This window comes from Ammospiza caudacuta, chromosome Z, assembly GCF_027887145.1.
Source record: "Ammospiza caudacuta isolate bAmmCau1 chromosome Z, bAmmCau1.pri, whole genome shotgun sequence".
NCBI classification, from domain to species: Eukaryota; Metazoa; Chordata; class Aves; order Passeriformes; family Passerellidae; genus Ammospiza; species Ammospiza caudacuta.
In genome coordinates, this window is record NC_080632.1 from 32350552 (window position 1) to 32376916 (window position 26365).

At 42.7% G+C, this 26365-nt stretch overlaps 1 protein-coding gene across 2 annotated transcripts in view; it reads left to right on the forward strand.

Moving 5' to 3' along the window:
* Window positions 1–7499: 7499 nt before the first annotated feature.
* Window positions 7500–26365, forward strand: part of TLE1 (TLE family member 1, transcriptional corepressor) — a 73268-nt gene continuing 54402 nt past the window's right edge. For both annotated transcript variants that reach the window (XM_058824173.1, XM_058824172.1), the window contains exons 1-4: window positions 7500–8056; window positions 8644–8744; window positions 10262–10325; window positions 10420–10464. In XM_058824173.1, the coding sequence (XP_058680156.1) occupies window positions 8033–8056; window positions 8644–8744; window positions 10262–10325; window positions 10420–10464 (234 nt within the window). In that variant the 5' untranslated portion in view covers window positions 7500–8032. The remainder of the gene's footprint in view (window positions 8057–8643; window positions 8745–10261; window positions 10326–10419; window positions 10465–26365) is intronic.

The window sequence follows — 26365 nt, forward strand, 5'->3', positions numbered from 1 at the left end:
GCCATCTCCCCCTCTCAGACAATCCTTTTCTTTGTACAATGGAAGTTCCATCAGCCATTTCCACAGATGTTTTGAAAGCATCATTTCCACAAGACTATTTGCCTCAACGCTATTTCCCCTGTGGTTTTAAGTCTAAGAGTCTTTGGTGATCTGTAGACTCTTACTAATGTTATTGACAGCTTAGGGGGGAAAAACTCCTATTAATCCTGTCAAAAGACTATGTATACGGAACCAAAACAGGATGGAAAAGTTTTCATAATTTGCCAGGCAAGGAAAAATAATAGAGCAAGGAAAAACTGAAGTGCAATGGTTAACTGTACTTCTGTGGCAACCTTCCCTTTTAGGTAGCTCCTGAAAAGGGTGATAAAACTTCCACAATTGCATGGCGTCATTGGTAAAAACACAGGTGTTTTGCATATGTATGTCACACCCAACCTACTATTCTGTATGCATGGCCATGATCTGGTGAAGTCTGACAAAAAGACGTCTTTATTCAAGCAGGTATTGTCATGGAGTTCAAAGGGACTACTTCCAGGAGTAAAACGTTGTCGTGTGTGATGACAGGATCAGGGAGCTGGTATGATCATGCACTCTCATTTACCGTACAAAATAGACACAAACTGCTCCTTTAGTTGTCACCTCCGGCCTCATTCTGCTACGGACTGAAGTGTGGTACGCTGGCAAGTGGTCTTTATTAGAAAGGTCATTGACACTTTCAAGCAGCCTTTGAAAGGTGGCATTGCACCTAGAAGGTTATCAGGCCAGAGTCATGAAGTCTACAACAATTTCTCTGTCAATATTGTAAACAGGTAATACATCTGACCTCTTTTCGTACTTAACAAAACACAGATGATTAAAGTTCTTTTGCTCCTCTTTCACCATTCTGTCATCCACGTATACACTTTCCCCAAGCTTTGTCTTGAAGTACCCTGCAGAAGTAGTGAAGTTGAGAAAGAGCTACTTTAATTATAAGTACCACAGTAATGAATTCAAGTGCACTCATTTATCATAAAGGGCTTCCCCATCTGTCTCTAAAGTATGCTCAAAAATGCTGTGTATTTGATAACATGAATGTTGAGAATTTAACACATTTTAGTTTTAAGCACTCCATTTTGGCTAGCTTTTTGTAAGATTGTACAACTGACTTTTGACTAAAGGAGCAGATTGGGGGTGGAGGGGGGAGTGTGTGGGGGGGTGTGTGTGTGCATGTGTGTGTGTGCGCGCGTGTGTGTGCATGTGTGTGTATGTGTGTGTGTATGTGTGCGTGTGTGTGTGCGTGTGTGTGTGCGTGTGTGTGTTCATGTGTGTGCATGCGTGCGTGCGTGTGTGTGTGTGTGTGTGTGTGTGTGGTCTCTTCCTAATTTATTTGCACTTCAACCCACTGGGATCAAGCTGCAATCCCTGTAGGCAAAAGAAGATTAGGGAAAGCGACTGACTGTTTTTTCCCAGACACAGAAGGGAAAGCGACTTCTCAAGTACCGCAAGTTTTTCTGGCCACTGTACAAATTGTTCCTTAGTATGGAGAGTTTCCAAAAGACCTAATTAGTAACTCGCTACAAACATTTCTTTGCATTAGCTAATGATCCGGCTACACTTGTAAGCAAACAGTACCAACATATCTAATCAATGCAGAAAACCAACAGAATGCCTATTAAACATCTGGATGTAATTTTCTAGTTAGACTTAGAACAAAATGAAAACATATGCAGGTTTCTTTGATCTATGCCTCAACAAAGAAACTGTCGATAAAAAAAACACACTGGCCAGTCAATGTGTCATTTTCATAAAGCTCGGTCATTTCTTTTCAAATGTTCCCAGTTTAATTTTTTTGGTTTCCTGCAATCTCTAATTTTACCATATTGTGTGAAGCCAAAAGGGATTCTTTGGATCTGATTCTATTTGAGGTTTTACTGCTGCATAATCTGCTACTGACTTGGGTTTTTTTTAAATTCAGCTCAGGGATTTTTTATGGGTGAAGGAATGGGGGAAGTGAATACAGTCATAATGGTAAAATGACCTAGTGCAACTTTTTGAACATTTTTGCCTACAAGGAAAGCTACTAATTAAAAAGAAATCAAATTACTAAGAGGGTATGCAATGGCTATTAGCCAAAAGACAGTAAATAATTAGAAATGTAATTGCTTTACCCTGTTCACATCATTTGCACTTCACAAATAAATGAATATTTAAAAAGCGATACTGTTTTTCATGTCCTTATAATAATTACTATTCTTTCAACTGTGTAGACAGTTACTACTGTACCACATGTACTGTATGATTCAGGGTTTTTTTCTATTTCACCTGCACCACATTAAAAAACAAACAAACCAAACCCTAAAACAAACAAACCAAATAGAACAACCCCCATCCACATTAATACATGCATGTTTCTCTTTCAGTTGAAAATCCAGTGATCTATCTAAAACTTTGAAAGCGTAAACTCTACTGAATTCTAGAATTGCTTCCTCTATTGGCTTGCTCTCCCAACATAGAGAGTAGAAGAGTGGGACAAATCACACTAAATTGTTTACTGCCCACCTGCAGCTAACACCTAGTGATTAACATCATCAACATCTTTGTTTTATGTGCCAGTTTGCACAAAGTTAAAAAATATTGCTCATAAAAAGTACTGTGAACACTGAAGAAAAAAATAATACAGTGCATTAAACAGAACATTATGGTTTCACTAAAGAATGGATGCTACCTCTGAAAAACTTCCAGTACATTTAACCTACATTTTGGACCCAAGTGTGCTTTTTTTTCACCCAAAGCTCCAACTGCTTCCAGTGTGAATTTTCAGTAGCCAGTTTAGGACTAGGCCCTTTGCTTTATGAGGTAGGAAGATGACACTAAAAGTTTTACAGTAAAAAACAACTGACTTCAAGCAACAGAGTAAAATGGGTGACTGGACAGGTTGGTTGGGAGGGTTAATACTGAAGGAGATATTTTTATTTTTGAAACATGAGACAGACATTTAAAACAAGTATTTTTAATCCAGTTGGACAACTGTGTAGAGTATATAAAGCATTGTGGCAGAATGATCTGGTATGAAATGCTACCTACTTGAATACAACATGCCTAGCTATATTTTGCTGTCTTTCTATGGTGTAAATAGTGAATATTGCTATGGAATGAGAATGTTCAGTTTCCTGGAATTCATCCAGATTTATGCCCATCCAACAAAAATAATATTTTTATGCGTTAATGAGCCAGTGATGATGCATTATAATTAGTTAAACATCAGATCATGTTGGTTGTTATTCCTGCTATGTAACGTCAGTAGCTCTCATTTGAAAAAAAACCCAGCACATTTGATTCTACTTCTGCTTGTACAGCTCTTCTATCTCAAATACAATGAGTAAGATTCAAAATGCCCTTAAGTGTCTGATTCCAGAATCAAAGTAGGTTAAAAGCGCTTACTAACAAGAACCAGGAAAACAGAGCTTTTCTCTCTCTGTTAAAACATGCCTTGGACGTCTTAATGTTGACAAATACAGGTAACGAGACATTTCAAGTTTTCATGTAGGTGAGCAATTAAGAAAAAACCAAACCCCTTTTGTTTATGTTCCAAAACACAGTGTTGTTTTAATGTCATATCTGTCAATATCTCATTAACAACTTGTGCCAGCAGGTTAAGCAAAGTACAGCAAAAGTTAGGTAAGTGTTACATTATTATAGACTCCATAGCTACTAGGTACACACACAAAGTATATAATCATGGTTTGCATTTTTATGGCACCTTTCATCTGAAGATCTAAGTACTTTAATAAGCATTAAGTAATTAAGCTTTCCATTGCCATGAACAGAGCAGCGAGTTGGCTAGTCCAAGACAACAAGGGAAGAGCTGGAAACAGAATGCAAGATTTTAAGGTTTGCTTATGCAGGTGGAACACCAGACAAGTTTACATTCCCATCCTGGGAACCACAATCTATCAAAGCTCACTATCGAGGGTATTTTGTGCCATCTCTTAGAAACCAGTAAAAGCCCACGTTTATTTATATGTTCACCAGGATGCACGCACGTATGCACCATGAACATAAACAGAAACACACATGTGTTCCTATACACCTATATATACCTATAGGTGTATATGTACACCTGCAGGTACAGACCCCATTGCACGCAGACATAAATATACATATATACACACATACGGATGTGCACAGAGACACAGATGTATCATTGCTCATTGACAAAACTCTGCAGTCCGGGAATGAAGTCCAAACTTTTCACGGCAGAAGACTGAGGAGGTTTCACTCCCTTTTGTGTTGGATGTTTTAAAGTAAAAATACATAATATTTTAGGAATAATAATGGGAAATTATCACTCTGAATGAGCAAAGCTTTGATATTCAAAAACATTAAATTTCCTATCAAATATAAAACAAAGACTACTCTTTCTTTAGGATACAAGATGAAGCACAATAGAATTCTAAGGAAGTAATTTGTATCTAGTAAAGACTAGTGGGGAATTATAAGAAAATGCAGACTGCAACAACACCCCTACCGTGTTTAAATGATGCGGTTCAACATTCTAAGACCTCTTTTTAGGCAGCACACAAGTATTTACCAACAGCAAAAGTGTGTATTAAGGCAGTGTTTTAAGTCCAAAGGTATTTCACACTTCATTGTGGAATTCTGCTATGAATAAGGTGCTTGCTAATAGAGGATATGTTTTGAAGTGTACTTCCCACTGCCAGCTATGTCACCATTTGTCATCTCCCCAGCAAGCACACACAGTCTGTGGAATTTGTTTGACCCTCATCTATCTCAAGTGGGCCTATAAACCAAAGTTATTGACAGCTTTCCTCTATCAAGCCCCTCTTAAAAAGAAGCCAGTTTTACCCAAAGGACAACTTCCGTCTTATCAGAGGGTCATTCCAACCAGCACAGCAATTGGCGTGCCCCGAGCCGCACAAGCACGTGGGAGGGCTTATCCCTCCGCACCTCGGCGTTTCCGCGGCGCGCTGTCAGCAGGTGCCACGGCCCCGCCGCCGTCGTCTGGCGGGCGAGGCGGGACCGTGCGCCCGACCCGCCCGCCGCGCTGTGAGCGCGCGTCGCCGTGCAGCGTGCCCTGTGCGGTGTGCCCTGTGCCCTGTGCGGTGTGCCCTGTGCGGTGTGCCCTGTGCCCTGTGCGGTGTGCCCTGTGCGGTGTGCCCTGTGCCCTGTGCGGTGTGCCCTGTGCCCTGTGCGGTGTGCCGTGTGCCCTGTGCGGTGTGCCCTGTGCGGTGTGCCCTGTGCCCTGTGCGGTGTGCGGTGTGCCCTGTGCGGTGTGCCGTGTGCCCTGTGCGGTGTGCCCTGTGCCCTGTGCCCTGTGCAGCGTGCCCTGTGCGGTGTGCGGTGTGCCCTGTGCGGTGTGCGGTGTGCCCTGTGCAGTGTGCCCTGTGCGGTGTGCCCTGTGCCCTGTGCGGTGTGCCCTGTGCGGTGTGCCCTGTGCCCTGTGCGGTGTGCCCTGTGCGGTGTGCCCTGTGCCCTGTGCGGTGTGCGGTGTGCCCTGTGCCCTGTGCGGTGTGCCCTGTGCCCTGTGCAGTGTGCCCTGTGCGGTGTGCCCTGTGCCCTGTGCAGTGTGCCCTATGCGGTGTGCGGTGTGCCCTGTGCAGTGTGCCCTGTGCGGTGTGCGGTGTGCGGTGTGCCCTGTGCGGTGTGCGGTGTGCCCTGTGCGGTGTGCGGTGTGCCCTGTGCGGGGTGCGGTGTGCCCTGTGCGGGGTACGGTGTGCCCTGTGCGGTGTGCCCTGTGCAGTGTGCCCTGTGCGGTGTGCGGTGTGCCCTGTGCAGTGTGCCCTGTGCGGGGTGCGGTGCGGTGTGCCCTGTGCGGTGTGCGGTGTGCCCTGTGCGGTGTGCGGTGTGCACTGTGTGGTGTGCGGTGTGGTGTGCACGGTACCCTGTGCGATGCGCGGTGTGCGGTGCGGTGTGCGGTGTGCACGGTGCCCTGTGCGGTGTGTGCAGTGCACTGTCCCCTGTGCGGTGTACGGTGCGGGGCCGCTGCCTGTGCCGGACGGCGCTGTGCGGTGTGCCCTGTGCCGTGTGCGGTGTGTGCGGGGCCGCTGCATGAGCCGGACGGGGCTGTGCGGTGTGCCCTGTGCCGTGTGCGGTGTGTGCGGGGCCGCTGCATGAGCCGGACGGGGCTGTGCGGTGTGCCCTGTGCCGTGTGCGGTGTGTGCGGGGCCGCTGCATGAGCCGGACGGCGCTGTGCGGTGTGCCCTGTGCCGTGTGCGGTGTGTGCGGGGCCGCTGCATGAGCCGGACGGCGCTGTGCGGTGTGCCCTGTGCCGTGTGCGGTGTGTGCGGGGCCGCTGCCTGTGCCGGACGGGGCCGCCCGGCAGCTCGGGCGCAGGCAGAGGGGTCGCGCGCAGGCGCCGCCCGCCCGCCGCCGCCGCCGCCGCAGCCCCGCCCGCCCGCCCGCGCGGACCCCACGTTACTTTGATTGACAGCTCGGCCTCCCGCTCTCCTTCCCGCCGACCTTCCCCGCCCCCCCGCGGCGCCGCGCGCTCCGCGCACTCCCATTGGCCGGCTGCGAGCGCTCGCGCCGCTCCGCCACACAAACGCTCCCCAGCCAAAGCCGAGAGGCGGTGCGACTCCGGCGCGTGCCATTGGCTCGCGGGGCCGCGGCGCGTCACGGGGCCACGTTGGCGGCGGGGCCGGCGATTGGGCGGGCGCCCCCCCGCGCGGCGGCGTGGGCGGGGCCGCGCGGCTGGTTAGCCGGCGGAGTGTGAAACCGCGTGCTAATGTAAGCGGCGCGGGCGAGCGCGGCGTGTCCAGCTCGGCCGCAGCCGCGCTCAGGTCCCGCCTAGCGCCGCCCGCCAGGCCGCCGCCTCGGCTCCCCCTTGCCCTTGGGCGGTGCGGAGGGGACGGGGCAGAGGAAGCCGGTGGTGTTCCCTTGCGCTCGGGTTCGGATTTTTCAGCTGGGGGGAACTTTATATCCCGGGTCGACGAGGAGCGGCGGGCCACCGCGGAGGAGAGCGAGGATGAGGATGATGCTGCTGATGTCGCCGCGATGTATCGCGCTTGGAGGGCTCTGGTGAGACGCGCAGCTCCCAGATCCGCGCCCGCCTGTAAGAGGCTGTAGTGGTGCTGTTGCACGAAGGAGCTTCCCGTCTGATTTAAACCTCACACGGACGCTTTCATCTCTATTTTATTTTTTTTAAATCTTCCCCAACGGGGCTGGTTGCCTGGACGCTAAGGCCAGCGAGCATCTTGAGGGGTTTGCTTTCCTTTTGTCCTGGGGACTTCTCTGCAACTAACGGAAGAGTCTGTGCTGCGTGTGTGGTACCCTTTCCTCTGCCCTCCAGCGTTTCGTGCATGTGCTATTGGAGCTGCTCCGATCGGCGACGGCTGTGCAAGAGCCCCCGCCCGCCTCCTTCCTCCTCCTCCTGCCTTCCTCCCTTGTTCATCGCTCTGTGTCTTGCCGGTGGTTTGGCCCCTGCGCCGACGCCTGCGAGCAACGCGTCCCTGCTGGAGACTTTCTGTCGCCCCCCTCGGCTTGCGACGGTGCGGCCGCGGACACTGCGATCCGCTCCCTCCGGCTGGATTTTCCCCTTTTGACAAGGGGCAGAAGAGGAGAGAGGAGTCTCCTCCGCCTGGGATTTTCGGCCTTACAATCGCATCAACCACTTGCGAGTCCGTGAAGGGGATTATTCGCCGCCTCTGAGGGGCGGCTGTGGCCTCCCGGCTGCGCCCCGTCGGGTCCCGTCCCGCCGCGCCCGGGCCTTGCGGGCGCCGCCCGCCGGTGGAAGCGCAGCCGAAAGAGCGCGGGGCGCTGGTGACCGTCCCAAGCGCGGCCCGTACGCCTTTCCCGGACACCTTCAGCCCTCCTTGGAACAACAGCAACAAAGGACGCCGCGGCTGGGGAATGTCCCCGCGGCGGGGGCACTGAGCCGCGCCTCGCCCCGCTGCTGCCCGCGGCGGCGGAGGGAAGGCAGTCGGCGAGTGTCGACGCTCCTGTCCCCTGGGCGCACCGGGTGTGAAGCCGAGGCAGGGCGGGGAGTCTTGCCGCGAGAGCCGCGCTGCGAGGGAGACCCGCCGCGGCCGGAGCCATGTTCCCCCAGAGCCGGCACCCCGTAAGTACGGCTCGGGCCGCCGCTCCGCGGGCGCGGTGCGCGGGCCAAGGGCAGGGCGCTGCGGAGCGCACCTCCGCTCGCTTGCTCGGCTGGAGCTGGGGGGCAGGAGGGAGGGAGGGATAGGAAGACGCCCTCACAAGTTAATTCTCTCCGGGATCGAGCGGCTCGTCCTGCCTGCCGGAGCGGCCCCCAGTACTTTTGTTGCGTGGGCAACTTACTCGCCTTGGGCAGGACGGCGGGGGTTCGCCGCCGGGCCGGGCAGCATCCGCCGAGCACAGAATGGGGCTGGCTGTGCCGCCGCGGCGGGGGTCGGCGGGAGGAGTCGGCACTTCCCGCTTTCGTGTAGATGGCGGCGGCAGGAGCGGGTGGGTCGGAGCCGGAGCGCGGTTAACCTCGGCCCCACCGCAGATGAGGGACGGGAAGGTGGGTAACAAGTGCGCAGCGCCCCGGGGCGGGAACGGGCCGGGCCGGGCGCTCTCTCCATCCCTCCGGCCCGGCCGCGATGGACAGCGTCCCCTCCTCTTGCCCGCGGGGCGGCCGCGCAGTGTCTGAACGTGCATCTTTCTCCCGTGCCGCCGCCGCGCCAGACCCCGCACCAGGCTGCGGGCCAGCCTTTCAAATTCACCATCCCGGAGTCGCTGGACCGCATCAAAGAAGAGTTCCAGTTCCTCCAGGCGCAATACCACAGGTGAGCGCCGGCGGGCCGCCCCGGGAGCAGGCGCTGCGGGGCCCGGAGCAGCGCGGGCGGGGGCTGCAGCGAACGGGCGCGCCCAGGCGGTGGCGTGCGGCTCGCGGAGAGCCCCGCCGAGGGAGCGCGGGCAGCCCCGGTGCGCGGCCCGGCGCGGCTTCCGGGTGCGCCAGCCCTGGGACGCAGGCCTGCCCCGGGCACCTGAACTGTCCGAACCGGAGCGTTCGGCGTCTCTGCGCGTTCGAACAAGTGCAGTGTGTCTTGGGAACCCGTATGTGTGTATGGGTCACTTCAGTGTGTCCCGGGAAAACCTGCGCCAGTTCTGTGGCACAGCCCGTTAAGGAGGTTACTTCTCATGTTTGCTCATTTGTGTGTGGTGTTAATGCAAAAATTAATAAAAATTCCAGCGTCCTGTGGTTAAGAGCCAGGGAGGACGGTGAAAACACACAAGTACTTAGAGTAGTAACACAAAGTTTACCATAATCCATGGAAGTTGTGGGATGCACTCCTCGTTGCTGCTCTGCCCTTCAGAAGTTCTTTGTGGGTGTGTGCTTGCTGCTGAGGTCCTTTCAGAGATTTAGGGTACAGGTTCTTTTTGATTCTGGTCATCTGATGTCGAGGATCATTAACCTTCACTGGTTTTGTACTAATGTGCACCTGAAACATTTGGAGTGAAGTAAAAGCTTTACGCGTTTTCCAGTCAGAAATTGCTTGGTTCTAGTTATGCTTCCTCTTCCTTTACCTATGATACTGTAGTCCTAACTTGCTTAAGCCATTTATTGGTTAAGAAATACAATGTAAACTCTAAACATGTGGCTTTGTAGTTGTGAGTGAAAAGTACTGCTTGCACGCTAACTCGCTAACTAACACGCTAACTATGTTCCATAGGATGCTTGCAAGTATCATTAAAAAATCAGTTTGATAGAAAAGGAAACATTGAGGGTCAGTGAAAGTAATCAGAATTATATCACAGTTTGTGATGAGACATGCAAATGCAGCTTAACTTTTGTTTATGAAAAGAAACTTGCCAGTAAATGATAGTCAGAATTACCAGTTTTCAAGCACTGGGCAAGGTAACATTTGCTAGAATGTATTTAAGGTAAGAATTATACTCAAGTTATAATTGTAAATGTGAGTGGTGTAACTTGGCAGTCATTTACTAAATGCTGTATAGAAAGAAATGCCTCTCTTTTTATCTTCTTACTCCTGAGAAGTACTTACGGGAAATTCAGACCCTATTCTAACTTGTAAGTTGCAGCACTTAATAGCAGCTCTTTGTCAAAGTATGAAGAGTCGATATGTTTAGGTTCTGTAGACAGTTCAGGCCTCATACAGCACCCGTGAAATGTTCTTTAAATTTCTTCTTTGGCCTTTTTATTTCAAGTATGATTAAGTCTTTCTATGTTGAAAGTCAGTTTATGAGTTTTTTTTAATTAGCAGCTTCTGTCAAAATACAAATAGGGAGGGTAGATGCCAAAAAAACGATGTGTTATATTAAAACATGATCTGTTTTGTAGCCTTAAATTGGAATGTGAGAAACTGGCAAGCGAAAAGACGGAAATGCAGAGGCATTATGTGATGGTAAGTATATTTGTTTTTATCTCTGTTTCAGTAAATATCTCCTAATACAATGTAAGTCAGTTTAAGAAAATAATGTATGTTCATTTATTTGCAGTACTATGAAATGTCGTATGGATTAAACATTGAAATGCACAAACAGGTAAGACATTTTGTTTTCTAAGCTGCAAAATCTGCAATCTGTCTGGTGCATTTAAATGTAGCTGTCCTGTTGGTGATCAGATGATGGTATGGTGTCTGAATCAATAGCCTGATTTGTAGCCTGATTAGTAGACCTTTGCTTACCTCCTGTCAGATGAGGTGTAGATTAGGTTAAGCAGCAATACCTTTTTTGGTACTGGTTCTGAAAGACTTGGGCATAAATAGGAAAGGTCTTGTATCTGTGGTTTTAAAAATGCAGTTCAGTAACTTATAAATTTGAGGGTTTTTTGGGTTGGGTTTCTCTTTGTTTGTTTGTTTTGTTACTGGTAGAGGTGCTGACATGTAGAACTGGTCCCATGTCTGTGTAGCATATGTAGTCATAGTTACTCAAATCCCTGCCTTGTAAAGGTATGAAGAGATTAGTGACTTGGAAAGCTCTAGTTATGACTGAGTTTGCAAGTTCCCATAAAATTCACACTTATGGCCACTATAATGGTGAATAAAAAGAGTATTGAACTGGAACAAGACACTAAGGACCTCATAAGAGAAGAAAAGCTAAATGATTGCACAGCCCAGAGGACCCTCAATTGAGTAGTCATTGTCTGCCAAATAAAGCATTAATGGCAGGGTGTAAGTATTCTGTAGATATGCTGACATTCACTTTTTCATCAAGATGCTAGTACAATAAGTCTTTCAGAAATCGATGGCCTCTTAAAAAAATTATCATTAGATGAAGTTGCACAGTTGGACACATTTCAAAGTGCAACAATACAATTCTTTCTTGATGTGTATGTGCTATTTCATCTAAAACTCTTGTTTCATTAAATTAAAGAGCATGGCTGACCGGCTGGGGCACAGCGAAGAAATTGATTAGTTCAGGCTTCAGATCTTCAGTATATTCAAAGACATTCATTAAGCAAGTGAATTACGGAGTTGAGTTTTGCTTTTGTAACTCTGAACTCTTTGATTTTTTTTTTTGTTGTTTGTTTTGTTTTCCCCTGAAAATGCCATATTTGGTTGGGTGGCATTGTAATTCCATGATAGCTTTCTATCTCCAAATCTGGGTAGGTACTCTTTAGGAGTTTGGAGGGTTTTTGCTTGTTTCAATTCAAAATGCCATTAAAAGAAGTCATTATGACTACCTTTTTTTTAAAATAATGAACCAAATAACCAGATGGAACAGCAAGCTTAGTATTTGACTTGGTTCTGTACTGTAGCCTAACAAATTTTCTTGTGTCTTGTGTTTTAGAAGAATGTCAGTTTTTCTGTGAGGTGACTTTTCATAGCTTTATGATTTTGAGATTTTTTTCCCTCGCATTTTTTTTCTTCAACAATTTCTTGGCATACTGTAACCTATGAGGATGCCGGTATCTGTATAGGAAGATCATTTGCTGCAAAATGAATGTTATTTTCAGGAGCTCTTTGAAGAGAATGTGTGATTTCAGTTAGTGTACTAGGAATTAACTTTAGGTAAAATCAATTAAACCCACAGGATTAAAGTGGGTGAGAACTAAGGTTCCTACTTTGACCTTAACATATGTATAAAGGTTTAATGTCCTGTATGTGTGGCAATTAGAATTATGTACCCAGTAGGCGGTGATACTTCGGAAGCTTTTAAGATTTATGACAGAGCATTATATCTGTGTTAGTTGTAGCTGGGGAGAGTAGTGCACACTTGCTCTGTGCGTGCTGTTAAGAAAATAATAGGCTTTTGAAGGTATAAGTACATTTCTCTGGATGTGAGTCTCAGATACTATGCTCTTACATGTTAAGTAATTCTAATTTCTGGTAAAAGTAGCACCTTCATGTTAAAGGCTGTTGATTTAGATTCCTGCAGTGAGGATGCCAAATGGTGTTGCAGTTCAGTATGTAGGTGGCCTTAGATTACAGGAAGAAAAAAACCAAAACAAGAGAAAAAAAAAAAAAAACAACACCAAAAACCCCCCCAAAAAAACTAACAATGACATTCTTCTGAATTTCCACTGCTAACGATAAGTTCTGAGGAGGCTTTTGACAGATAGTAATCATAATTCTTATTAACTGGTGACGTCTACCCCCAAGGGTGTAGCCAGGCTCAAATTGATGCTTTTTGCTGGCTGATCACCAGCATGGCCTAAGTGCTCATTATGTTGTAGAAAGGGCCTTTGGAGCTCTCATTACGTTTGACAGGAATACTCTCTAGGGGGAAACTGGGCATTAGCTAGACTCCTGACAGGCTGAAATTATTCCTGCTTTATGGCTTATAACCAAATGCTAGCAAGGCATCATCAGGGGACACGAAAAATTGTCATTTCTGACAACATCTTTGTTACTGGAAAATGCAGTGATGGGGAAACTTTCCAGTGAACAAGCTTTAACATTTTTAAGGTCTTCCTCCTGTTTGGATGCTGTACTTGCTCTGTGTGAAACTCTTCAGATTGCTTGGGCTGCTGTTTGAAAAACAAAATTACACTGCAGCAGAGCTTATTTATGGAGTGTGGTGTGTACATCACTGTTAAGGTACAGTCACTTAGATAAAATGAAGTACTTGCAGTTAGCCTGCATGTAAATGAGTTTGAGTTCTTGTACTGATGGGTATGTGTCAGCAGTTCTGTCTTAGTTTAATTTAATAATCTGTTATAATTTAACTAAAATAAAGTTAGTCAAGACTTGAATGTTGCTATAAACAGACTTAACTGAGGTGAACTTTGCATACACAAACAGCAGAGCTTTTCATTTGAATATGTTGTATTTAAGTCCAGGAATGGCCACAGAAGGGCTTCCCTCTCAAATCTAGCTTTGGCCCTTTGCAGTGCTTAACTGCGTGATGTGTGCTTAAATCAAGGTGCTGCTGCGTTTCAACCTGGTGGCTGAAAAGTGGTCGGGAAATAATCTTTTTGCCATATTTGTATCTGGTTTAGATTTGGTTTTGTTTGTTTCCTTCTTTTTCTGCATAGGTTTTTAAACTTTAATTTAGGAATTCCAGAGATTTTTTTTTTATGAAGAGCATGTTTTATGTACACACCTACACTGTGTTCGTAGAAATTATTTTAAGGTGAGTAGTTACTGACCGAGTTTTGCATATCTGAAACAGAAACAACCACCTGAGGATTTGTTTAGGTAGGATGTGGTTGGATTTAGATGTTGTTTTCATATGTGTCACGATAGAATGAATAAGAACATTGTGTGGTCTTCAGTTTCTTTTCTGTGTTATGCTGTCCAAGTGAGATTTTCCCCAGTGTGACATCTGTGGCTGGCAAAGCAGATGAATCAGCTGCTATTGCCAAGATGAATAGTTGGTTGGGTGTTAAAAATCCTGCTGTACTTAGAGTTCCTGCCCTTGGCTCCTAGGGCACTCTGTCTTTAATTTTCACCATCTCTGCTTGTCATCTTCTGTCATAAGTCAGAAGATAAGGTTTCCTGTGCATTTAATGTCTGGATTGGTTAGGTGCAAGATTATCTTTTGTTCATTGGCAGGCAGCCACAGGAAAAAAAAAAATCAGCAGTGCTGAACCAAGTGCTAGACTTATAAACTACTGCAGCGTCTGGGTTTCTGCTCTCCCAACAGTTACAGCAAGGTTTCCTTCTCTTTGGGTGGGTCTTTTTGATCCCTGTGACCTGCCTGGAGGCAGACCTGTCATTCAGTAGCTTGCCTGTTGTAGAAAAGTATACAAACTCCAAAGCTGCATTGTGTTAACCAGTTGTACAGGAGTTACATGTCTGTTTTATCCTGGACTGTTCTGTGGAATCATTTCTAATGCTTCATGGCAAAGGACAAAGTCTTTTAATGATATCTCATTAGAACATCAGTCTTCAGGAGAGGGTTAAACAGGAGGGAATTAAGGAGCTTAGTTAGCTCTCTGCAGCTCTTGAGTAGGATGGCTTTGCTGTTGAAAGGAATTTAAAGATAAATTAATTTTCCTCTTTTTTTCCTACATTTTAATTATTGGAATGAAAAACTCCTTAAGGTTTTGGTGGTGTGCAGTGAATGTTTCAAGAACATTTTACAGTTGGCACAGCCACAAAAGACATGCAAAAACTGTTTTTATTTAAAAGAGAAAATGGTAGTCTTGATTGTGACAGTATTTTTCTCTGAAAAAATTGTACTTATTCTACAAATATTTGGTTTCTAAATGAGTACAGTTGTGTCAGCAGCCTAGCTATTTCAACCACAAAAAGAGTTGCCAGTTTTAAAGAGGAGAAAAGACTCGAGTAATTACCTCAACTTTCGTGACTTTTGAACCATATTTCAAGCTTGAGTCCAACATTATTGTGAAGGAGTTATCTGACAGATTCAGGGCACTGTGAAGTACATCTCCATGTGGCTTTCATAAAACCGTGTTGTCAGATACCATCCATTATGTCAGCTCCATATAGAACTTAATTCAAAAGCGTGTCAGAGTGTAAACACTGTACATATGTTAAATAGGGCCTGATCATCTCTCATTTTAGACTTAGTCTACCAGATTTCAGGTTCCTCGAGGAGCCAGAGTGAGGAACATTATTCCTACCATCTACATTGTTACATTTCCCTTGCATTGCAGCGTCTGTTGCTGTAGTTTGTGTCTGTTCAGTTCGAGGGAAGGAAAAAAAAAGTGCTGGTAACTTTCAGGGTTGGGGGAAGAGTAGGAGGGGAAATGCTTTCTAAATCTGCAATATCCTTTTGTCACAACAGACTGTGGGGAAAGCTTAATGGTTTTCCTCCTTCTGCTGGTTGTTATACAAAATGAAGCTGAGCATCTGAATTGCCTTTTGTCCCTCTCTACTTGAGTGTTTGCAGCAAAGTGCTAAAAATGCAGCATCTCCTATGCAAAATGGAAAATTAGGATCCTTTAGACTTGATGGATCACCACTGGCATACAGTAAAAGCCTTTTAAACCAATTTTGGATCAACTGGCACTTATCGGAAGACTGCACAGTACCTACTTTAAACATGATGACAGCTTTGAATGGAACTAATGAAACTTTCAACTTGGGGTAAGATTTAGGGACATCTAATGGCAATTATGTCAAACACTACTATTGTCACTTTCAGCATCCAAATTAGTTGGATTCTTAAGTGTAGGTATTTGAACAATAGTTGCTTACATAGCTCCTCTCAGAAAGGGGAAAAATAAAGGCAGGGAGAATTCATAGTTTTGTCCTCATTTAATTGTCAAAACAACTAGTTTAACAGATTAGTCCTTATGGTTACTTGGAGGCTACGACTTTTGAAGTTCTTGCAAGTTGATCCCATAGTCAAGCTGAATTTGTAATCTGTGTTCTTGTAAGTGTCAAATTTCTACCTAAAACAGTTTTTTGGAGGTAATATTGCATGACATGTCAGGGCAACACTTTCTAGTGTTTGACCTGCCCTTATTGTGAAGAATTTTGTCCTTCACCAACTGGGAGTTTACCTTTCCGCACTGGTAACCATTGTGTGCCTTTTGTTCTTCTACTGTGCACCTCTGAGAAGCAGCTGACATAGTCCTCTCCATAATCACTTCTTTTTCAGCAATGAGGTCTTGTCTACCCATTAATCCCCTTCTTCCTGAAGCTGATCAAATATATTTTCTCCCTGGTATGATGTGTGTTCTGATTGCCTGATCATCTTACTGGTGGCACTTAGAGACTTGCTCCAGTTTACGAGCATCTTCCTTCTTGCCAAACAAAGGGAACAGAAAGGAGAATTGTTTCAGTCAGTTTGTAGCCAGTTGGTTACAGTCATTCTCCTGTGTCTTCACATGAGGTGTAGCCTCCATCAGCACATGAGTGTGGGGCTGATGCATATTCAACTTTTTCTCCAGAGCCCTCCTCCGCAAAACTGCTTTCTACTGTGTTTACACTATTGCTGAGCTGTTGTGGGGAGAAAGTTGTTCCAGATTTAGGACAACCCCCCACCTTTGTTTGCTTTGTACCCGGTTTCCACTGTATTAGATGGTCACTGCTTCTCAGGACAGAAGCTGTTGGTGCCTCGCTGTGTTTTCACTGGAGCCAAAGTGGTGTATCTCTTGCAGCCCATCTGTGTTGACTCCTTTTAAGGTTGGGCAGTCTCAGCTTAAACAGTTGCGAAGCTTTCTTTGATCGCTTTCTTTTTACTCAACCTTTTTGAATTTTTAACTTAGACTTTTGAAAAGGGGAACCAGAACTATATGCAGCTCTCAGGATCCTGGTGAATGAGAGATTTGTATTATCACCTTTTTCTGTTTTCTGAATGGTTTTTGTTTGGGTTTTACTTTAATTTTTATTTCTTTTTCAGTAAAATTTCCCAGTTTTTCCTTTTCACTGCCATGAAATGCTTAAGTGCTGGAGACTCGTTTCACATTTGAGTTCTTACAGTGAATGATAATTGTAAGCTCAGGGACCATCATTTTACGTGGCTAGGGATGTCTACTCCTAGTGTATGTAAAACTTGTTTATGTACAATTGTTTCATTGCACATTTACTCTTGTAAGGTCTCTTTGCAATTCTTTAGCTGTTGCTTTTACTTTCTTATGGATAAAATAATGTATTTCTATTTCCTTGAAGCCTTTGTGTTTACTTTCTTTCTAATTCTTTTATGAAGTAATTCCTTTTATGGAGCAAGTTTTCTTACTTGCCGCTTGCTGTCTTTTCCAGGCTGTGCTGCTGATCATATTAGTAAAACAGATTGCAGCAAAGGCCCCTGTGAAACTCCACTAGTGAACTGTTTCTGGCTTAGTGCTGGAGGTGATTGAAAAGTGGATTAGAGCTTGCTGAAATTGAGTTTAATCTTAACCGAACTCTAGTTAAATCAGGTTAGACTTAAAAATCAGTTATTTCCTGAGGTTGTCTCTTTTAAGAAAGAAGCCCTAGTGCTGCACAAACAAACAAAAACCTCCAACAAAACAAAAAATTTAAATGCTACAACCCTGTCAAATAATACTGTAAGCCTTTTTTGATTCCAATTTCCCTTGAAAGTATTTTGATTATATTTTCAAGTTAGAGATTTTAATATTGTTTCCGTAGGTTTATATGAATCTTGACAGCATCCAGGTGGGCTGTTTGGGTTTCTTTTGTTTTGAGTGTTAAGTCTTATTAGCAAGCCTACTTATAAAATACACTTTCTTGTCATAGAAGGAGACTAGGACACCAGATGGTTCATCACAGGTCCAGTTTATTGAAGAAAGCATCAAACACTTACACAGCAAATAAAAAGCTTATGAATATTCTGTAAGCCAAGCAATCTATTGGTTAAACTATACCATAAACTCTTCCTCATTCCTTAGGGGTTACATCTCTCTTTTCTCATGTCTCTTTCACTGTTTGTTATTATACTACAGCTAGGCCCAAGGACACGCTATCTAGCAGGTGCAGAACTTGGAATTAGCCAGAGCTTTGTAATTTTCCAGTCTCTAGCAGCTAAATTCCCAACACTTTCTAGTATGGGGAAATCAGTTCAGGAAATTGTGTTTGGTGAGTGTCCCTGAATTTTTTTATAATGATAATACTCAGTGTCTAATGAGAAATTGCAGAGTGTATTAGAAGTGTCTAGTCGCTAAGTGGAGATTGGCGAAGTTGCTCCTGCCTTTTCTTTTTGTTCTTCAGAACATTTGTTCTTTGTGAACAAAGTAGCACCGATGATTAAATTACAGATTTAAGTTCTTTAGGGGTGTTAGGTAAACTTTGTGTCAGGGCTGTCTATCTGAAAGTATTTTGTACTTCACACATGATCTGAACAGCTAACTACCCTTTTTGGCTATGTGATAATAAAACAGAAAACTGAGGTTAAATTGTGTTTTGGTTTAAGACTTCTTAGTTTGTTTAAGTTTTTGGATTTTTTTTTTTTTGTCCCCCTCCCTCAGCAACATGGATGTTCTCTTTTTGCTGCTTGTTCTTTTTTTTTTTTTCCTTTGTCTTGAAGCTTTTTGATGTTTGTGTAAACAGTTGGTCCAAGTAACTTACTTGTAAGGTGACCAGTCACTGTATTGACACAAGAACAGACACAATAGAAAACTGCATTAGGAGGCAAGCCGCTGGGATTTGCAGTAAATATATTACAGAACACAAGTGCATTGCCGATACTGCTTGTTTAGCAGTTTGCAAGGGCAGTGGTGGTATGGATTTTTGAATTAGAAGGGAAGGACTGATCTTTCTGTGTGCTGAAACGTCTAGTTGATGGCTGAGGATAAAATTGATTTAGAGAACAAAATGCTGCCATCTCTACTTGTGCCATTTTAAAGTCTTCTATGGATTAGCAAGCAAAAACAAAAGATAGCTTTCATTTTGGAGAATGGGAACAGGAATGGGTATGCTTGCTGACCTGCATCTTGATAAAAGGCATTAAGTCTATGAGAACCTGCTTTTGTTAGCTCAAGAAAAAGAAAGGAACGTCTGAAACTGGGTGGGTTTTATGATCTGTGGAAATCTCCCTATTTATGAGTTTGTTTTTTAAGTGTTCTAAACCCCTTGAAATGCCATGCTCTCTGCTTCAAGACATGATTATCTCAACTTCAAGTATAGAAATTTGAATTAAGCTGGGAAGAAAGTGTAGGGTTTTCATCCTTTCTTGGGAAAAATGACTTACAGAAAGATCATTCTTTTGTACTTTTGCTCCAACAGTTCCTATTTACAACAAAGCCTTTTGTTTTGCTTAAAAAAAAGGTAAAACATTCATCTTTCTTTAAGGTGCAAGGGTGTAAGGTCATTCTGAATTTCTATTGTTGTAAAATATTGGTGTAAAATTTCTATTGTTGTAAAATGGCTGGTTATAAGCTTTCCAGCCATTACTTTTCAGACAGAAACTAGTCTAGCTGTCTGTGACCTCAGATGGTGACTATAAATTGTCAGTTAAACAAAAGCAAAATTTTCAACAAGACCTATGGAAACCTTTTAGGTTGTTTATTCAAACTGAAATATGAGCTCTAGAATCACGTCATTAGCAGGGACCTAGTGCCTCCCTGTGTCCTCCTAGCAGGATCAGCTATACCAATGTCATTACTGATAGGATGCTTGTTCTATCTGTTAGCAAAGACTTCAACAGCAGTGGCAACCCTCAAGCTCTTCAGGTAACAGATTGCTTTTATGTCCTTGCTGTTGAAGTGCTTCTTGAGTTACAGTTTCAGTCTTTTCTGAAACTTCAGCTCTTTACTATGCGTTTTCTTCACCCTGGACAAGGAGAGCAAATCATTCCCCTGCCTTGCAGAACCATGCTGCATACCTCTGAAGTCGAGTGTTCATTCTCTGAATGGTGTTGCCCAGCTGAAGTACAGTACTCCAGGGGAGGAAATGCCTTGCTGAGTGGCACAGAAGGCTTGCTCAGAATACGGCTTACTGCGGTGGCAGCCTTTTCTGCAACAGCCTGCTATTGACTTATGTTCAACTTCTGATCCTCTGTGACCGAGAATTTCATTCCTAAGGCCCATTATTTCCTTTTCTTTTATGTTCCTGTCTAGGCATGCTATGGGCCTTTATCCCTGTCCTTTTTACTTTTCAGTCCATTTTTCCATTCACTGTAAAGTGAGTTCTGAAGCTATTCTCTAGCATATTCTGTCTTTCTCAGCTTGAAATTCTTTGCAAATTGAGGATTAGGGTAAATGAAGAGATCCTTATGCTTGTTAGTGGGAAACACTAAAAAATACTGGACTTATCATGAATGCAGGACTTCTTAGTTTCAAAAAAAACTCAAATTATTTTATCCGTACATGGTTTAATAATCAAGTGGTTTTGTCCTTTTTCCCATGAAATTTTTGATGTGCTGCTAGTGTTGTTCCTAATAATGCTATGACTGTCAGATTCTTAGCAAAGATGTTATCATCTTTCTCTCTTCTCTGTAATTACTTTACCGTTTTTGGACTTTGCATAAATCTGATGTTTTTTGCTGAAAAATATTTCGGACCTGTGGTTTTTTATGGCATTTTTGTCTATTAGAATGCAATTTAGATAGTCTTTTTACTATTGTTTCTATTCTGTAAGCAACAGAATATATATAAAAATAATAAAATGGGTAAGGAATTTAGTGTCATGTTCCCAAAGTTTTGCTGAAATATTTCTGAACCTTTTTCCCTATGCAGTGAAAATATCCATTATGTTCACCTTCCTTACAAATCCTATGTGGTGGGTAGTTCCACTAGTTACTATCAAAGGAGTTGTCAATCCTTTTAACTTGTTATTCATTAGTGAGTCAACTAATGGCACCTGAAGCATTGATATGAATAAGTGTTTAAATTGTTTTTCTGACTTGATAGATTTTTGAAACTGAGCTGTGACTATACTAAGTATTTTAAAATGGTGAAACTGCATTTAGAGTAGTACATGTGACTTAGTTGGTATACTTACTTTGGTAGTTATTTCTAAAGTCTGATTGTTGCATAATTATTAGATTCCCCCCCCCTCCAATAGTTCAGACCTTTGTCTTAATATTTCTCTACTTATTGTTCTAGTAAATAAATTCTTGTCTTACTGCTGTTACAGTCTTACTTGAATGTTGACAAGAACAGAATCCTGACTGCAGCTTTGTTATTGACTTGCATACTGTAAATGTATGTGCTTGGTTTGAGGAACTTCATGCTCTGATTTGTGAGAAACTGATTCCTGGTACTTCTCCAGCTCTGTAAGAGCTTTGACTTTCTACTGCCATCCCAATCAAACGGCTCAGTGTGACAAGTACTGAAAAGATATTTGCAGAAATAGGAAATAATTTTAAAATAGCATCCTAAACTAAATTAAGAGCTGCTGGTGCTCTTTCCTGGTAGGAGTGTAGCAGTTAGGGTTATACTTTTTATGTTCTTTTATCTTTCTGTGCTCTTTGTCTCCTCTGTTACTGTGTGGTGCAGTGTTGCTCAGTTGTCCAGAATAAATCAAGTTCTTAGTGACCTTAAAAATAATACTGCAAGGTGTGCTGGGTAATTTTGGAGACCATGCTGCTTATAGAGCACCATAACAACTCGTTAGATGAGAAGAGGGGAACTCATTGATAGCTTATGTTTCTCAAAAAAACCTCTTGGTTCTCCTGATACTTTGGGCTATTCTCCTACTGGATGGATGTCTCCTGTGAGTTTATTTAGCTACCTGATACAGTGGTCTACCAAGCCGGTCCTTTCCCAGTTTGTATTATAGCAATGTTTTCTGCCTGATTAGTTGTTGAGATGTTTGGCAAGTCTCTAGATGTCTGCAGTATGGTTCAAAGAAATTGTGTCCCTGGAGGCAAAGGTGGCAAAGACCTCTTCTGGATTGGAGTCAGCCGTTGATTCTCTCAGCATCTCTTGTAGTCTAAATAAAAGTGGGAACTCTGTGTCCTGGAAAACAGCTTGAAAGTAAAACAAAGCTGTGTGCTCAGTTTAGAGATTTAAATACTTCTGTGTGTATTTAAGGTTAGCTTAGGCTTGGAAACCAAACAATGGAACTAAAATTTAGATAAACACACCTTTTGTAGTTGTGAGTGCTTAAGCAAGATGGGCTGAAGTTAGATTAGAGGAGAAATGTGGTAACTGCCCTCTTTAGCCAAGTTTAAGAAGAGTCTTGACATAGTCAAGATATGTGAAAGGAGCACTTCGACATCCTGACAACAGACTCTTTGTTGCCCGTTGGCTTTGTTTCAACAGGACTTACAGCTGTAAATGGGACGGGCAGTTGTGTACAGTGGTTCATTGAGTTACACACAGCCTCTCTCTATTTTTATAAAGCATTGAAATTAGACATCTGAAATATATCCAGTCACTTTACACTTGAATGGGATCCAAATCTGTAGTAGATAGTTGGCAAGTGTAGCTGTTGTCTTATGCATCATATGTAGCTTATGTTTAAATTATTGTGACCTTTCTGTAATTTAAATGAACATCTAAGAGGATTCAGATAAAAGTAGTTTAGGTACTGAAGTAAAGCTCTCTAATTTCATTTTGGAAACTATGTAGCATTCAGTATCTTTACAATTTTGAATTTTTATTCTGTTAATATTTCTGCTACTTCTTTTCCCCACTCCTACTTGCAATAAAGTGGTCTTTTGGTTTTTTTATTGCTAAAGATTTTTCATCCCAGTCTTCTGGGATTTTAATATCATTTTGTGGGTGACTGATCTCAAAATGAGTAGTACTAATGTGGGGCATAAGGAAACTGTATTTATTAATTACATGTCATGCTAAACTGAAGTTTATGCCCAAAATTCAGAGATTGTTTTTGTTGCTGAAATGAATGCTACCCATTGCTTCTTGTCAGATTGATTATCAAGTATCTGTTGAGAGTAAACCTTCTCACTCCTTCCTATTGGTGAGAGTACTAGTGATGAAAGTGTTTGTAATTTTAATTACAGTTGGAAGGCCGACTTCCACAATTTGTCACAGGTTGGTTAGTACAGCAGTAAAAGGGGAGATGGATGTGGCTACTTGTGCAAGTCTATTACTCAGGAGGCCTGTAAATTTGATTGGCTGCTGCAGTTCTTCCAGAATCATTGGATTTGAGAGCAATAGAAAGATAAGATATCCAATTACCCAAATGATTTGCAGGGTTAGCCAGTGTTGTCATGGAAACGCAAGTTGGAAGAAATTAAATTTTAAGCAATAAAATAACCTTAAAGCACGTCTGGGAACAAGAAAATTTGGCAGTGGCACTTACCTGAATTGAATCTCAGCTTGACATGCTGTTGTTTGACATTGATATAGTGTGGGGGCCTAAACTTTTAAATAGCATGTTGCCTTTATTTTTATTTTTTTTTCTTTTGCAGCCATTGCCAAAGTGGAATGTAGTGTATTAATTTTAAATAAAAGGGCATTCATAATATATGCATATCTCTGTGCTCAACCTGGATTCAATAACATGAACAGCAAAGTTCACAGAATGCTAGCCTTAATCATTTGAAGCTTTTGAGTGTTTAGGTTTTGAGATTTAATTATAATTCCAACATCCCCTCATCCCCTGAATTCTTAGCAACTAATTTTTGGAGATGCTGGAGTCTTGCTATAGCAAGTACTAACAAAGCATGCAGAAAGCTAAGTACAGTGAAATGCATTTTTTTCTGTAATTGCTCTCTGAATGTGTCTGCTTTCTCTTGTTTTTGAAGATTTTGATCACACAAAGAATAAAGGCTTTGTCATTTAAGTGCATTGCTTGTTTCAGTGATTCTGTTGGAAAAAATAAAACACTAAATGGATATTAAATTTCAACACAAGACTAAAATATACAGTTTCTTACTGCATTTCACAAGTTTTGGGTATTTGAATGAGTTCTGCCTTGCAGCAGGAATTTAAAAAAATGGTCAAGCATGTCCCAGAAAGAGGGCTTTTATTCACATGCCTTATAGACAGATGGAGATGAAAACTGGGCTGAGGTCAAGCCATTCACAGCATTCTCATAGGCTTCGATTTTTCTTCTCATCCCCACCACAGATAATCTCAAATGATTCAGTAATGACCAAAAGTGCAACGTTGACCTTTCCTCCCCAGTGGATTACTGTGTTACATGCTGTAAATGGCAGGAAGTCCATTTTGTCCTTCCAGGAGGAGTTCAGTGTTGTACTTGGCTTTCTAATTCCTGAAAGTGTAAGCAGAGGCAGAATGCTTAAGAATTACCTTCTAAAGCTTTTGTGAATGTGTTTTAACAGTATATTCCTTTGTGTGCATTAAAGGCTGATTCTCTGATTCTTTTGCTTGAGGGGAATGATTTGGCACATGTTTCTTTGGTATTATCAGAACATTGGTGGTTTTTGCTTTATTTTTAATCAGGTTGTTCTTAAGCTGTATTTTTCTGAATTTATTACAAATTTTACTTGCAAAATTGGATCAAAATAATAGCAAAAATAAAAATGTAAAAGAATACTTCAGAACTGGTGATAGATCAGATCTGAAAGCACTGCTCTAACTTTGTGATACTGGAAGTTCAGTGCAGGAATGAATAACAAGCTCCTGACATGAAATGGACATTTTTAGCCAAGCATCGCTTTGTAAAATAGAATCTGGACAGCTTTGATGAGCCTGGGCCATAATAATGGAGCAGCTGTTGCAGGGCAAGTGATTGCTAAAACTGAAGTGTTGTAAGATTTAATTTTTGTCTTAAATCACCATGGATCCTATAGCTGAAGTTAGTACTGGGATATGTATTGGTAGACACTGGTTGGAGAAAACCCAAAATTACTCCCCTTGAAACCTCTGAAACTGAAAGGGGATTAACTAATTCTCCTCAGAGAAAGTCTGTGTTCTTTAACTCCAAAGTTAAACTGCTGGTTCCCATAAGTTAGGGCTTTTACTTAGAGCTAAAATACACATGGGTGTTTGTTATGCCGTGAAATACAACCTGAATACTTGTATTATACTTCCTTTTAATTTCATTGCAAAAATTTGTCCTTTTCAAGAAATTGTGGTGATTTAGGTATGATACCTTATGTGGAACTTTGGAAAGTACAGGCTATCAAAGTGCAAAATTATCTGGAGCAGACCACTCTAAAGGAAAACAGGTCAATACTTTTTTTCTAACAATAAAGAAGGAAAACAGAATTCAATTCTACAAACAAGTTCAAGTCCATAGTAAAAAGCCTTGTTTAAATGAGTGTTGTATTTAGTAACTAGTCTGGCTGCTTTGTTCTTTGTCATTATGTTAAGAATTCACTTTAACAAGTGTGCAAGACAAACTTAAGTACAAACACTTGAGTTTGGCAGTGGTTAGGTCAAAACATTTAAGTCCTTAACTAAATGGAACAGAGGCAAAAAAAAATTACACAAGTGAAGAGAAAGAAATCCATCTGCTGAACTTAATTTTACAAAATGCAGCTGAATTCCTTCATGTTAATTTTTAATGATACTTCAGAAAGGAGGGTAGCACTTCAGTCAGGGGTCTGACAAGCTAGTCATTTGCAAATAAATCAAAAGACAATCATTGCAGCAGCAAGAACCAGTGAATGATGTAGTTTTGTTATTCTTTGATGGGCCTCACACTCAAGTTCGCTATTAAAAATGAATGTATTCAAGAGGCTCTGCATTAAGAACACAAACAATTAAGGGCACTTCAGATGCTTTGCTAAGAGCTGCCGTAGAGCTCAGAGGACTTTCATGAGAGATGCAGGCTTCTGTAGCCTGCTTTACCAAGGAGCCACAGAACATGAGCAATTAGTCATGTTGGTCTATGTTTGAGCAGCTTTCTGCAAAGTTTCCTTTGTTTATTCATCCTTAGGACCTCTTTATTTATATGTCTCAAAATGAGCAGTTAGGTAATAGTTATGTTATATTCGAAGGCCTCTAGAAACACGAGATAAGTACCTTTATTTTAAGACTTTCAAATTCTGAGCCCCAGTCTGTGGGCTTACTCTAATGACACCAGTAACTGATGTCTAGTCTTGGTTAATGAAACTGTCCTTGACTCTTTCAGAAAGGGGTTTTGCTTTCCGGAGTGAATGTGTACACACTTACAGGCACGTGTGCACGCATACTCAAGGGTGTTTCACCTTAAAAAGCAAACATGCATTGTCTATTGAACTGTTGCATTTACATTTAAAGTAACAAATGTTCATTATTTCTCAATTCTTAAGACAACCTCTTGCAACTCTTGATCAGCAAAATTACATAAATTGTGGATTAAAACTTAACTTCGACAAATTGCTAGACAACAAAAAATTTTTTTGACAGGTTTGTGAATGACTTTTTTTACTTTATATTAGAGTGCAGCAAACAGGAGCTGCATGAAATTCCATAGTAGATAAACAGTTCTAAGTACTTAAAACGTGTGTGAAAACTCTCTTAGACAAACTGCCTTTTAAAGGCAAGCAGACTTTTTTATGGTTAATTGACTAGTCATTTCAATTTTCAGTGTAGGTGTCTCTTAACTGGCACTTGTAACAACAGCAAGAAATCTCAAAATAAACTTATTTTAGGCATGTACATTTAAGTTTCTCTAGCACTGTAGTTGAATTAAGATTGCTGTTCACATATGGTCTTCAATGATGCCCAGGTTTGGTAAAGACAAACTAAGAAGAATACACTTTTTTTTTTTTTTCCTTTCTGTTC